Raw genomic sequence first — 13,639 nt, forward strand, 5'->3', positions numbered from 1 at the left:
TGATTGTTGCTGTGTCAGTGTTGGTGCTACACGGGACTGTGACGGTTAGTGTGTTTTGTCAGTTTGTATAGTGTCTTGTTTTGTTTGATTAAATTCATTATGTCTAATTACCACGCTGCACATTGGTCCTCTGATCCTTCTCGCCTCTCCTCGTCCGAGGAGGAGGAAGAGCTAGACTGCCGTTACAACCATAACTAGTCCATTAACACAGGCTGTTTTCACAATAACTAGTTCATTTAACACAGGCTGTTTTCACAATAACTAGTTCATTTAACACAGGCTGTTTTTCACCATAACTAGTTCATTTAACACAGGCTGTTTTTAAAAAGGATAATTGAGTCAGACGAGAGTCAAGGGCTGCATCCTAAATGGCACCCTACACCTTAGGGGATGGAACCATTATGACTATGTGTTTTAGGAATGAACCAGAGGGAGGGGAAGCATTATTACAGATGGAGGTAGTGAACAATAGAGGGAGTGAAGGAGAGGTGGGTGGAGGGAGTGAAGGAGAGGTGGGTGGAGGTAGTGAAGGAGAGGTGGGTGGAGGTAGTGAAGGAGAGGTGGGTGGAGGTAGTGAAGGAGAGGTGGGTGGAGGTAGTGAAGGGGAGGTGGGTGGGTGGAGGTAGTGAAGGGGAGGTGGGTGGAGGTGGGTGGAGGTAGGGGAGGTGGGTGGAGGGAGGTGGGTGGAGGTAGTGAAGGGGAGGTGGGTGGAGGTAGTGAAGGGGAGGTGGGTGGAGGTAGTGAAGGAGAGGTGGGTGGAGGTAGTGAAGGGGAGGTGGGTGGAGGTAGTGAAGGAGAGGTGGGTGGAGGTAGTGAAGGAGAGGTGGGTGGAGGTAGTGAAGGAGAGGTGGGTGGAGGTAGTGAAGGAGAGGTGGGTGGAGGTAGTGAAGGAGAGGTGGGTGGAGGTAGTGAAGGAGAGGTGGGTGGAGGTAGTGAAGGAGAGGTGGGTGGAGGTAGTGAAGGAGAGGTGGGTGGAGGTAGTGAAGGAGAGGTGGGTGGAGGTAGTGAAGGAGAGGTGGGTGGAGGTAGTGAAGGAGAGGTGGGTGGAGGTAGTGAAGGAGAGGTGGGTGGAGGTAGTGAAGGAGAGGTGGGTGGAGGTAGTGAAGGGGAGGTGGGTGGGTGGAGGTAGTGAAGGAGAGGTGGGTGGAGGTAGGGGAGGTGGGTGGAGGGAGGTGGGTGGAGGTAGTGAAGGGGAGGTGGGTGGAGGTAGTGAAGGAGAGGTGGGTGGAGGTAGTGAAGGAGAGGTGGGTGGAGGTAGTGAAGGAGAGGTGGGTGGAGGTAGTGAAGGAGAGGTGGGTGGAGGTAGTGAAGGAGAGGTGGGTGGGGGTAGTGAAGGAGAGGTGGGTGGAGGTAGTGAAGGAGAGGTGGGTGGAGGTAGTGAAGGAGAGGTGGGTGGAGGTAGTGAAGGAGAGGTGGGTGGAGGTAGTGAAGGAGAGGTGGGTGGAGGTAGTGAAGGAGAGGTGGGTGGAGGTAGTGAAGGAGAGGTGGGTGGAGGTAGTGAAGGAGTGGTGGGTGGAGGTAGTGAAGGAGAGGTGGGTGGAGGTAGTGGAGGGGAGGTGGGTGGGTGGAGGTAGTGAAGGGGAGGTGGGTGGGTGGAGGTAGTGAAGGGGAGGTGGGTGGGTGGAGGTAGTGAAGGGGAGGTGGGTGGGTGGAGGTAGTGAAGGGGAGGTGGGTGGAGGTAGTGAAGGGGAGGTGGGTGGAGGGGAGGTGGGTGGAGGTAGTGAAGGAGAGGTGGGTGGAGGTAGTGAAGGAGAGGTGGGTGGAGGTAGTGAAGGGGAGGTGGGTGGAGGTAGTGAAGGAGAGGTGGGTGGAGGTAGTGAAGGGGAGGTGGGTGGAGGTAGTGAAGGGGAGGTGGGTGGAGGTAGTGAAGGGGAGGTGGGTGGAGGTAGTGAAGGGGAGGTGGGTGGAGGTAGTGAAGGAGAGGTGGGTGGAGGTAGTGAAGGAGAGGTGGGTGGAGGTAGTGAAGGAGAGGTGGGTGGAGGTAGTGAAGGAGAGGTGGGTGGAGGTAGTGAAGGAGAGGTGGGTGGAGGTAGTGAAGGAGAGGTGGGTGGAGGTAGTGAAGGAGAGGTGGGTGGAGGTAGTGAAGGAGAGGTGGGTGGAGGTAGTGAAGGAGAGGTGGGTGGAGGTAGTGAAGGAGAGGTGGGTGGAGGTAGTGAAGGGGAGGTGGGTGGAGGTAGTGAAGGGGAGGTGGGTGGAGGTAGTGAAGGGGAGGTGGGTGGAGGTAGTGAAGGGGAGGTGGGTGGAGGTAGTGAAGGGGAGGTGGGTGGAGGTAGTGAAGGGGAGGTGGGTGGAGGTAGTGAAGGGGAGGTGGGTGGAGGTAGTGAAGGGGAGGTGGGTGGAGGTAGTGAAGGGGAGGTGGGTGGAGGTAGTGAAGGGGAGGTGGGTGGAGGTAGTGAAGGGGAGGTGGGTGGAGGTAGTGAAGGGGAGGTGGGTGGAGGTAGTGAAGGGGAGGTGGGTGGAGGTAGTGAAGGGGAGGTGGGTGGAGGTAGTGAAGGGGAGGTGGGTGGAGGTAGTGAAGGGGAGGTGGGTGGAGGTAGTGAAGGGGAGGTGAGTGAAGGGGAGGTGGGTGGAGGTAGTGAAGGGGGGGTGGGTGGAGGTAGTGAAGGGGGGGTGGGTGGAGGTAGTGAAGGGGAGGTGGGTGGAGGTAGTGAAGGGGAGGTGGGTGGAGGTAGTGAAGGGGAGGTGGGTGGAGGTAGTGAAGGGGAGGTGGGTGGAGGTAGTGAAGGGGAGGTGGGTGGAGGTAGTGAAGGGGAGGTGGGTGGAGGTAGTGAAGGGGAGGTGGGTGGAGGTAGTGAAGGGGAGGTGGGTGGAGGTAGTGAAGGGGAGGTGAGTGAAGGGGAGGTGGGTGGAGGTAGTGAAGGGGGGGTGGGTGGAGGTAGTGAAGGGGGGGTGGGTGGAGGTAGTGAAGGGGGGGTGGGGGGAGGTAGTGAAGGGGGGGTGGGTGGAGGTAGTGAAGGGGGGGTGGGTGGAGGTAGTGAAGGGGGGGTGGGTGGAGGTAGTGAAGGGGGGGTGGGTGGAGGTAGTGAAGGGGGGGTGGGTGGAGGTAGTGAAGGGGGGGTGGGTGGAGGTAGTGAAGGGGAGGTGGGTGGAGGTAGTGAAGGGGAGGTGGGTGGAGGTAGTGAAGGGGAGGTGGGTGGAGGTAGTGAAGGGGAGGTGGGTGGAGGTAGTGAAGGGGAGGTGGGTGGAGGTAGTGAAGGGGAGGTGGGTGGAGGTAGTGAAGGGGAGGTGGGTGGAGGTAGTGAAGGAGAGGTGGGTGGAGGTAGTGAAGGAGAGGTGGGTGGAGGTAGTGAAGGGAAGGTGGGTGGAGGTAGTGAAGGGAAGATGGGTGGAGGTAGTGAAGGAGAGGTGGGTGGAGGTAGTGAAGGGAAGGTGGGTGGAGGTAGTGAAGGGGAGGTGGGTGGAGGTAGTGAAGGAGAGGTGGGTGGAGGTAGTGAAGGAGAGGTGGGTGGAGGTAGTGAAGGAGAGGTGGGTGGAGGTAGTGAAGGAGAGGTGGGTGGGTGGAGGTAGTGAAGGGAAGATGGGTGGGTGGAGGTAGTGAAGGGGAGGTGGGTGGAGGTAGTGAAGGGGAGGTGGGTGGAGGTAGTGAAGGGGAGGTAGTGAAGGAGAGGTGGGTGGAGGTAGTGAAGGAGAGGTGGGAGGAGGTAGTGGAGGAGAGGTGGGTGGAGGTAGTGGAGGAGAGGTGGGTGGAGGTAGTGAAGGGGAGGTGGGTGGAGGTAGTGAAGGAGAGGTGGGTGGAGGTAGTGAAGGAGAGGTGGGTGGAGGTAGTGAAGGAGAGGTGGGTGGAGGTAGTGAAGGAGAGGTGGGTGGAGGTAGTGAAGGGGAGGTGGGTGGAGGTAGTGAAGGGGAGGTGGGTGGGTGGAGGTAGTGAAGGGGAGATGGGTGGGTGGAGGTAGTGAAGGGGAGGTGGGTGGAGGTAGTGAAGGGGAGATGGGTGGGTGGAGGTAGTGAAGGGGAGGTGGGTGGAGGTAGTGAAGGGGAGGTGGGTGGGTGGAGGTAGTGAAGGAGAGGTGGGTGGAGGTAGTGAAGGGGAGGTGGGTGGAGGTAGTGAAGGAGAGGTGGGTGGAGGTAGTGAAGGGGAGGTGGGTGGAGGTAATGAAGGAGAGGTGGGTGGAGGTAGTGAAGGAGAGGTGGGTGGAGGTAGTGAGGAGAGGTGGGTGGAGGTAGTGAAGGGGAGGTGGGTGGAGGTAGTGAAGGAGAGATGGGTGGAGGTAGTGAAAGATGAGGGGGAGTCTATAGGAAAGTAAGGAAGCCCAGATTCCAGTCAGAGAGGTTGGTATGAGACCATCTTCCCTGAAGCTGATGAGTAGCAATCCGAAAGGACATAGCATGCTCCTGCTGTGGTCTGGCCTGGCCCAGGAGATAGAATATACCTGCATCCAAAATGGGACACAATTCCATATATAGACCAGGGCTCTGGTCAAAAGTAGTGCACTATGTAGGTTGCAATTTGGTATGGAGCCACAGACAGGAAGGGTGCTCAATAAGGTGTATCTGAGACGAGATGGAGGTAACGACAACCTTGAACTTACTTAATGTACCACAAACATCATCTGGACTGCTGCTGCAGCATTAGCCATGCACCTGTGCTGACTCCGGTGCCGTACCTACCGTGGGTTATGTTGTGCCTGGTCCCAGATAAAGACATTCATTCTATACCTTTAACCCTAAGTGATACTGTACAACTACGCTATGCTGTGTAGTCATAGTCATTTCAAATCAGGTTATTCTGACGCTAGCGCTGTGTCAGCCTTACCGACACAAAAACACCTCTGATTTCATTTCAAACCTCAGGTTCTACACTGAGCTTTTTTTAAAAAGGAGCACGTGTGTGGCTAAGTTAAAACACGTAGGCAAAACACACAAAGCGATTCAGGAGCACAATGAAAACATATTTTAGGTGGTATTAAAGCTAGAATCCTTCATTCTTCTGTGCTCCTTAATAACAATTCCAGGTCGCACAGCAAAATATTTATATGTGAGTAAAATGGTCACACCGCAGAACCTTGTAACCTACTTCTCACTGACTGTTGCCAGCTGACTTACCCCTTTAAGATTATTAGTTTGATTAAATAGAAATGTCATTGTTCTACCCTGCAATTATACATGTCAGGGAGGGACAGAATCATGTTGAAAGTGCAGATGTAGACTCATGCTCTCACGCAGGGATAAAGAGGAGGAGGAGGAGGAGGAGGAGGAGGTAGAAAGGAGAGGAGGAGGGAGGTCCAGAGTGCTCCTCTGTCTCTCTGTTGATCCCTCACATGGAGGAGGGAGGTCCAGGGTGCTCCTCTGTCTCTCTGTTGATCCCTCACATGGAGGAGGGAGGTCCAGGGTGCTCCTCTGTCTCTCTGTTGATCCCTCACATGGAGGAGGGAGGTCCAGGGTGCTCCTCTGTCTCTCTGTTGATCCCTCACATGGAGGAGGGAGGTCCAGGGTGCTCCTCTGTCTCTCTGTTGATCCCTCACATGGAGGAGGGAGGTCCAGGGTGCTCCTCTGTCTCTCTGTTGATCCCTCACATGCTTATGATGATGATGGTGAGTCACTCTGTAGAGTCAGTTATATAACAGAATCCCTTGTCTCTCTTTCTGTTCTCTCCCTCTATTTCTCTCTCGTTCCCGATTTCCCCCCCCCCTCTCTTTCTGTCTTTGTCTTTCCCTCTCTCTCTTTCTCTCCCATCTCCCTCTCTTTTATCTCCCTGAGAGCTCCTTCCTCTTCACTGAGCAGGTAACAGTCCTTCACATCGCTGTGCCTATAATAGCAGACAAGCCTGGTCCTGCATGCCTTCCCTCCCTCCCTCCCCCCTCCCTCCCTCCCTCCCTCCCTCGCCGCTATACAGAGGGAGGTTGTTAATGTATGTGTGTTTTCTTCCCATCTCAGCACTTTGTTGTGATGTCAGGATGTGGACGGTGGGATAGTAGGAGGTGAGGATATAGAGGAAGTAAACCCATCTTTAACATTGCTGTTTATTTGTAGAGTTTTAATTTAACGTTATACAGTACAGGCTTCATAATCAGAGAGCCACGTTCTGTCAATATTATCAACATGTCAACATGGATAAACAATGCTATGAGGCTGTCTGTGGAGAACAGTTTATTTGTCCTGTTTCTTTGCCAGATCTGAATTGGGATGTTTGGGATGAGTTGGCTAATGAAGTACAAACAAACAGATCTGTGCTAACAGTCACTAACAGTTTAACAGTTGCTAAGAAGTTACCTGCTGCTAACAGTTGACTTGTTGTGTGTTGCTGGAGATGGTATGAGATTATACCAAGTGGTGAGACAGTAAGAACACCCTGCCAGGCTGTGTTTCTAGAGGTGTGATGCTAATAGCCTGGGTCTGGAACACCCTGCCAGGCTGTGTTTCTAGAGGTGTGATGCTAATAGCCTGGGTCTGGAACACCCTGCCAGACTGTGTTTCTAGAGGTGTGATGCTAATAGCCTGGGTCTGGAACACCCTGCCAGGCTGTGTTTCTAGAGGTGTGATGCTAATAGCCTGGGTCTGGAACACCCTGCCAGACTGTGTTTCTAGAGGTGTGATGCTAATAGCCTGGGTCTGGAACACCCTGCCAGACTGTGTTTCTAGAGGTGTGATGCTAATAGCCTGGGTCTGGAACACCCTGCCAGGCTGTGTTTCTAGAGGTATGATGCTAATAGCCTGGGTCTGGAACACCCTGCCAGGCTGTGTTTCTAGAGGTGTGATGCTAATAGCCTGGGTCTGGAACACCCTGCCAGGCTGTGTTTCTAGAGGTGTGATGCTAATAACCTGGGTCTGGAACACCCTGCCAGGCTGTGTTTCTAGAGGTGTGATGCTAATAGCCTGGGTCTGGAACACCCTGCTAGGCTGTGTTTCTAGAAGTGTGATGCTAACAGCCTGGGTCTGGAACACCCTGCCAGGCTGTGTTTCTAGAGGTGTGATGCTAATAGCCTGGGCCTGGAACACCCTGCCAGACTGTGTTTTCTAGAGGTGTGATGCTAATAGCCTGGGTCTGGAACACCCTTCCAGACTGTGTTTTCTAGAGGTGTGATGCTAATAGCCTGGGTCTGGAACACCCTGCCAGACTGTGTTTCTAGAGGTGTGATGCTAATAGCCTGGGTCTGGAACACCCTGCCAGGCTGTGTTTCTAGAGGTGTGATGCTAATAGCCTGGGTCTGGAACACCCTGCCAGACTGTGTTTCTAGAGGTGTGATGCTAATAGCCTGGGTCTGGAACACCCTGCCAGACTGTGTTTTCTAGAGGTGTGATGCTAATAGCCTGGGTCTGGAACACCCTGCCAGACTGTGTTTCTAGAGGTGTGATGCTAATAGCCTGGGTCTGGAACACCACAATGTAGTGTTTACAGAGTGACTATAAAGTGAACCACAAACCATTACAACAGGAGAGGAGGAGGAGGAGGGTAGGGATTAGAAGGAGGAGGAGGAGGGTAGTGTGAGGTTGAAGGTAGGAGTGAGATGTTTAAGAAATAACCACAACAACAGGATGGGAGGAGGACAGGAATGAGAATATACGGTACTGAGATTCACTGCTAGTTTTGTCTTCGGAAGAAAAACAAACCAAAAAGCTAAACATCATAAGATATTTAAAATGCAGTGGTTATCAGAGAACTTCTCAATTGATAATACATTATTTTTACTCTCAGGTCGTTGTTTCTTGGATCTTTCTTTCTCTATTTCTGTCTTTCTCGCTCTGTCTATCGCTGTGTCTCTCTTATTATTAGAATGCTGCACAACACAGCACTTGAAACAACAGGCTTTGAGTCTGAAGTGATGTTGTTGGCATCCTGGTTAGAACAGCCAGTTCCTAGAGTCTGAAGTGATGTTGTTGACATCCTGGTCAGAACAGCCAGTTCCTAGAGTCTGAAGTGATGTTGTTGACATCCTGGTTAGAACAGCCAGTTCCTAGAGTCTGAAGTGATGTTGTTGACATCCTGGTCAGAACAGCCAGTTCCTAGAGTCTGAAGTGATGTTGTTGACATCCTGGTTAGAACAGCCAGTTCCTAGAGTCTGAAGTGATGTTGTTGACATCCTGGTTAGAACAGCCAGTTCCTAGAGTCTGAAGTGATGTTGTTGACATCCTGGTTAGAACAGCCAGTTCCTAGAGTCTGAAGTGATGTTGTTGACATCCTGGTCAGAACAGCCAGTTCCTAGAGTCTGAAGTGATGTTGTTGACATCCTGGTCAGAACAGCCAGTTCCTAGAGTCTGAAGTGATGTTGTTGACATCCTGGTTAGAACAGCCAGTTCCTAGAGTCTGAAGTGATGTTGTTGACATCCTGGTCAGAACAGCCAGTTCCTAGAGTCTGAAGTGATGTTGTTGACATCCTGGTTAGAACAGCCAGTTCCTAGAGTCTGAAGTGATGTTGTTGACATCCTGGTTAGAACAGCCAGTTCCTAGAGTCTGAAGTGATGTTGTTGACATCCTGGTTAGAACAGCCAGTTCCTAGAGTCTGAAGTGATGTTGTTGACATCCTGGTCAGAACAGCCAGTTCCTAGAGTCTGAAGTGATGTTGTTGACATCCTGGTCAGAACAGCCAGTTCCTAGAGTCTGAAGTGATGTTGTTGACATCCTGGTTAGAACAGCCAGTTCCTAGAGTCTGAAGTGATGTTGTTGACATCCTGGTTAGAACAGCCAGTTCATAGAGTCTGAAGTGATGTTGTTGACATCCTGGTTAGAACAGCCAGTTCCTAGAGTCTGGTGCTGTAACTGGCAACATTCTGTTCTCTATCTCTCCCACGACAGAAACCATGAGGCATTATTTGAGTGCAGCCCAAATGGCATCCTATTCCCTGTTTGGTACACTACTTTTGACAAGGGCCTGCATAGGGTTCTGGTCAAAAGTAGTGCACTATGTGGAGATTATATAGGGTACCATTTGTTTGCATCCATTGACAAATTGTCAACCTTTTCAAGTGTTTCTAAAGAAGAGCCTAAATAGATAGCTCTATCTGCTGTCTACCAAATTCCCTGGATGGTGGAACGCCCGGTAATGAACTGTCACCATTCACCCTTCCAGAATCCTCTTAAACAATAGCAGCATATCTCTAGGACATGCCGTGAGTTGCTAACTTGGTGTCACGTTACTTCTGCCTCATAGTATTGCTTTTTACATTGCAAAGTGCATGCCATGCAGGAGACTGTGGCTGAGTTGTAGTTAAAGTATAGCAGGGTTAGGTCCCAAATTACTTCCTGTTTCCTACATAGGGCACAACTTTTGATCAGAACTGTGTGTGTGTGTGTGTGTGTGTGTGTGTGTGTGTGTGTGTGTGTGTGTGTGTGTGTGTGTGTGTGTGTGTGTGTGTGTGTGTGTGTGTGTGTGTGTGTGTGTGTGTGTGTGTGTGTGTGTGTGTGTGTGTGTGTGTGTGTGTGTGTGTGTGTGTTACCCCTCAAACACCCGAAGGATAACATTACTGCTTTAGTGATGTTGTCTAGCACCATGTATTAAATAGTTCCATGCCTGATTGTTGTACGGTATCACCGTAATGCCAACACATAGATACAATTAATGTTGTTAATAGCATAACGTGAGTGATGCACACATAGATACGACGCCTCTGCAAATGAGTCACCGTCTATTTTGAGTGGCTTGGTTATGTAATGAAGGGTCATTATCCTGAAGGCTGTGGTCTGACCCGTTGGGAGACGCACTTCAGGTTGTCAGTACTGACTCACAGACACACCTCAGACTAGAGCCTCACTAAACCTGCATCAATACTGACTCAGACACACCTCAGAGTAGCTCCACACTAAACCTGTATCAGTACTGACTCACAGACCTGTTCAGCTCTGTAGTTCTAGTGAAGTAGAGATTTCTAGTTAAAAGGTCCGTTCTGTAGCGCGGTAGGCAGACTAGGCACACTGTGTCTTGTTCAGAGTTCCTCATTACTGCATTTCATAGGAGATGAATCTATATTTATAGTGAAGAGACTAGTTGAGGGCAGAAAGGAGCTCTTCTGGCTAGGAGCATCAGCATTGTTTGCTGTTCCCATCATGAAATAACAATTACAGTGGCTTTTACCAAACACTGAGTACGAGGCCCAAATGGATCCCTATATAGTGCACTACTTTTGACAAGTAGTGCACTATATAGGGAATAGGGTACCATTTGGGCTGCAAGCCTGCTACTTCATCACCTGGTATCTACAGTATGGGGTAAATCCCCTTTTGTGATTTGAACCAAACCTTCCATACATATTTGTTGGACCGTTTAATGCCAAAACATTCCAGAGGTAAAGGTGCTGAAAGTTGACCCATTTTGCGTACCACACCATGAGACGGCCATGTCGTCATCACTGGAAAAGATAAATGGTTGAGATGGATATAATTTAAAAGCTTACAAACAGGTTGGATATAATGGCATTTATTTATCTATAAGTACAGACGTTACATCGTTGACTTTCCCCCAGAATTCAACCACCCCTGGGCATTTCCACAGGACATGCTAAAAAGTACCAAGGTCCTCAGAACTCACATAATGGTGATGGATTAATACCATGTGATGTCTTGTTTAAGTGTAGATGATCCAACTATCTTTTTCCGTACCGTCTCCCAATTTATTTGTCTGTCAGCAAGTGTAAAATCTTTTTCCAATAAAGTGGATAGAATTCATGGTTTTTGTGCTGCTAGAATTAACTGACTGTAGATGTCAGAAACAACTCCTTTTGAGTGGCGTCTGTCCGTTAGAAGTTTGACCAATGGGTGTACTGCTAGCTCTGCTCCCCAGGGGACCCCATAGGCTGGCGTGGATATGTAACCGATGTGAAATGGCTAGCTAGTTAGCGGTGGTGCACGCTAATAGCGTTTCAATCGGTGACATCACTCGCTTTGAGACCTTGAAGTAGTGGTTCCCCTTGCTCTGCAAGGGCCCGCGGCTTTTGTGGAGCGATGGGTAATGATGCTTCGTGTGTGACTGTTGTAGATGTGCGCAGAGGGTCCCTGGTTCGCGCAAGAGGACGGACTAAAGTTATACTGTTACAGATAGACAGAGTTGAAGGTGAAGACTAAATGATGAACCTGGGACATTACAACACACTGGTGTATTTCCTGGAAACTGAGTATGTCTTTGAAATTATAAATACCCTTTTTAGACCGAGAATCTGAACTAAATAGTTGCTTACACGCTAAGAATTCTTTATTACGCCATATTGGAGAGTATGAATTAAGATCTAGATCATATGCTTCTCTGTAGCTTTCCACACATTTACTGAGTATGCTATAATGGGTCCAAATAATAATGCACTTTTTTTAAAGAGTCAATTCAGAAAATAATAATTATTGTAATCTAATTGGAGAAACGATTGACTCTCCTATAGCACGCCAAGGAACAGAAGCCTCTGGGTTCAACCAGGGCTTCAGGAAATTCATTTGGAATGATAGGTGTTAAAATGTTAGGTTTGGAACGGCAAGTCCACCTAATGCTTTTGTTCTCTGTTAGTGTTGCATATTTAATCTGTGATCTCGTTCTCCCACAAATGAACCTCTTTATGACAGAGTCCAGTTTAGACCAGGAATCTATAGGCGGAGGCAGTGGTAACATGGACGTCATCAAGGTGAGAGGAGGGAGGACATTCACTTTAATAATTGAGATTCAAGCATGCAAAGAAGAAGATGCCATAGCAGACTGTATTTTTATATATTTTTTAATCTTTTGAAAAAGTCACTTTCTGACCACTTCATCCAAGGGAAAAGGTATGGATGGTTTGCTTAAATAGAAAGGGAAAGGGGGGATACCTAGGCAGTTGTACATCTGAATGCCTTCAACTCAAATGTGTCTTCCATATTTAACCCAACCCCCTCATCACATCCACGTCTTCGGCGTCCGGGGAACAGTGGGTTAACTTCCTTGCTCAGGGGCAGAACAACAGATGTTTACCTTGTCAGCTCAGGGATTCAATCCAGCAACCTTTTGGTTACTGGCCCAGTGCTCTAAGGATGCTGTCAGAGTGATTGAATTCAAATGGATTTCCCATATTTGCTTAATTCATATCCTTATTTTAAATCAAACAGGATTAAGTCCATATATCTTCCTATTTCTTTCTCTCCCATATTATCTCTTTCTAGCATTCCTGCTTTGTCTGCTTTATTTCTCATTGATACCACATTAAATGTCCTTTCGCATTTAACATGAGAATATCTTATTCTTACTCCGTCTTTAACAGGTCAGTTTACATGATATCTTTTCCGACTTTACTGTTTCATATCTTGGTCTTCCTCTCAGTATAGGGTGAGAGGAAGAACACTCTATGGCATTATACGTATTTACATCCTGGTCTTCCTCCTCCTCTCTGTCTATAGGGCGTGAGGAAGATGAGTAGTGGTGAAGCTCCTCCCACCATCACCATGGCTCTGATCAACCCCCAGTCTGCCTCCGTCTCCTCGGACACCAAACAGTCCTCCACTCAGCAGCTCTCCATCAGTGTGTGAGTAACATGGTAGTAACATAGTGATATCTTTGTAGTAACATATGAGTAACTGCCTCCGCTGACACCAACCTGTGCTCTACACAGCAGAGAAACACTGGAGTAACGTAGTAGTAACGTAATAGTAACTCAGGAGTAATGCAGTAGTAACATGGTAGTAACAACCTCCGCTGACACCAAGCAGTCCGCCACCTAGGAACTCCATCAGCGTTGTGAGTAACACTGGAGTAACATCAGCCGATGTCACAACGTGTTGTACAGAAACACAGCCTAAAACCCCCAAACAGCAACCACTGCAGATGTAGAAGCACATGCGATGATATAGAATTTGTCATCTATGTGAGATTGTGGTAACATGTAATCTGTTCTTCAGGTGTGCTGCTCTGTACTCCTACAAGCCCTGTCGCTCTGAGGAACTGGAGCTGAGGAAAGGGGAGATGGTGGGGGTGTATGGGAAGTTTAAGGAGGGCTGGCTCAGAGGCCTCTCTCTACGGACGGGCAAAGTGGGCATTCTGCCCGGCAACTACGTCACACCTGTCCTCAGGTAAGTGGGAGAGCTATTTCTACCGGTTTCATTAGGCGGACCGTGAGAAACAAGTGACAATTGTTATTGGGATTGTAATGTTGTGGTTTTATATAATCATTGGGAGGATCAGCCTTTCTGTTAGACGATGTGTGAGTCATCATTGACCACTTTCCTACAGTGGTTCCATCTTTTTGACTTTCATTTGTGTCATGGACACCTCATTTATTGATTTTGACAGCAATATCTATCTATTTCCTGTCTGCCACAGAACCTCTGCCAGGCTGTTGGAGTCCAAGGCAGTGACGGCAGGCCCCGGTACAGTCCCTGGGAGAAGAACCTCCTCGTCCTCCAAGAATCCAGCGGTGGTTCTAGCTCTCCACAGGGTCAACTCCGATGAAACGACCTACTCTACTGGACAACGGGTTCCGCAGCAGTCTGCCTCCGTGGCCACGCAGCCTGTGACGTCATCAGGCGGCGCCACCAGAAAGTCCCGGCACGGGGTGGGCTCGGAGGGATGGGACACAGTGAGGAGAGTCTTCCATCGTTCACACAGAGGTGAGAGTGGCGGAAGTTCGTAACACTACAAAGTTCCATTTTCAATGGTTGGTTTGGCTCCACGGTTGGTTATTATCCTAACATTATGCAGTATTTAACAGTCAGAGATAGTAAACCTGTAAAGACTTCTCTGTTCTAGTTTGTATATGT

The 13,639-nt window shown here is 49.6% G+C and overlaps 1 protein-coding gene across 1 annotated transcript in view; it reads left to right on the forward strand.

Moving 5' to 3' along the window:
- The window catches only part of LOC129846471 (E3 ubiquitin-protein ligase SH3RF2-like), a 52,821-nt gene that overhangs the window by 34,686 nt on the left and 4,496 nt on the right, over positions 1–13,639 (forward strand). The window contains exons 6-8 of the mRNA XM_055914416.1: positions 12,284–12,408; positions 12,782–12,952; positions 13,203–13,489. Coding sequence (XP_055770391.1) covers positions 12,284–12,408; positions 12,782–12,952; positions 13,203–13,489 — 583 coding nt within the window. The remainder of the gene's footprint in view (positions 1–12,283; positions 12,409–12,781; positions 12,953–13,202; positions 13,490–13,639) is intronic.

This window comes from Salvelinus fontinalis, unplaced genomic scaffold (assembly GCF_029448725.1).
Source record: "Salvelinus fontinalis isolate EN_2023a unplaced genomic scaffold, ASM2944872v1 scaffold_0560, whole genome shotgun sequence".
Taxonomy (NCBI): Eukaryota; Metazoa; Chordata; class Actinopteri; order Salmoniformes; family Salmonidae; genus Salvelinus; species Salvelinus fontinalis.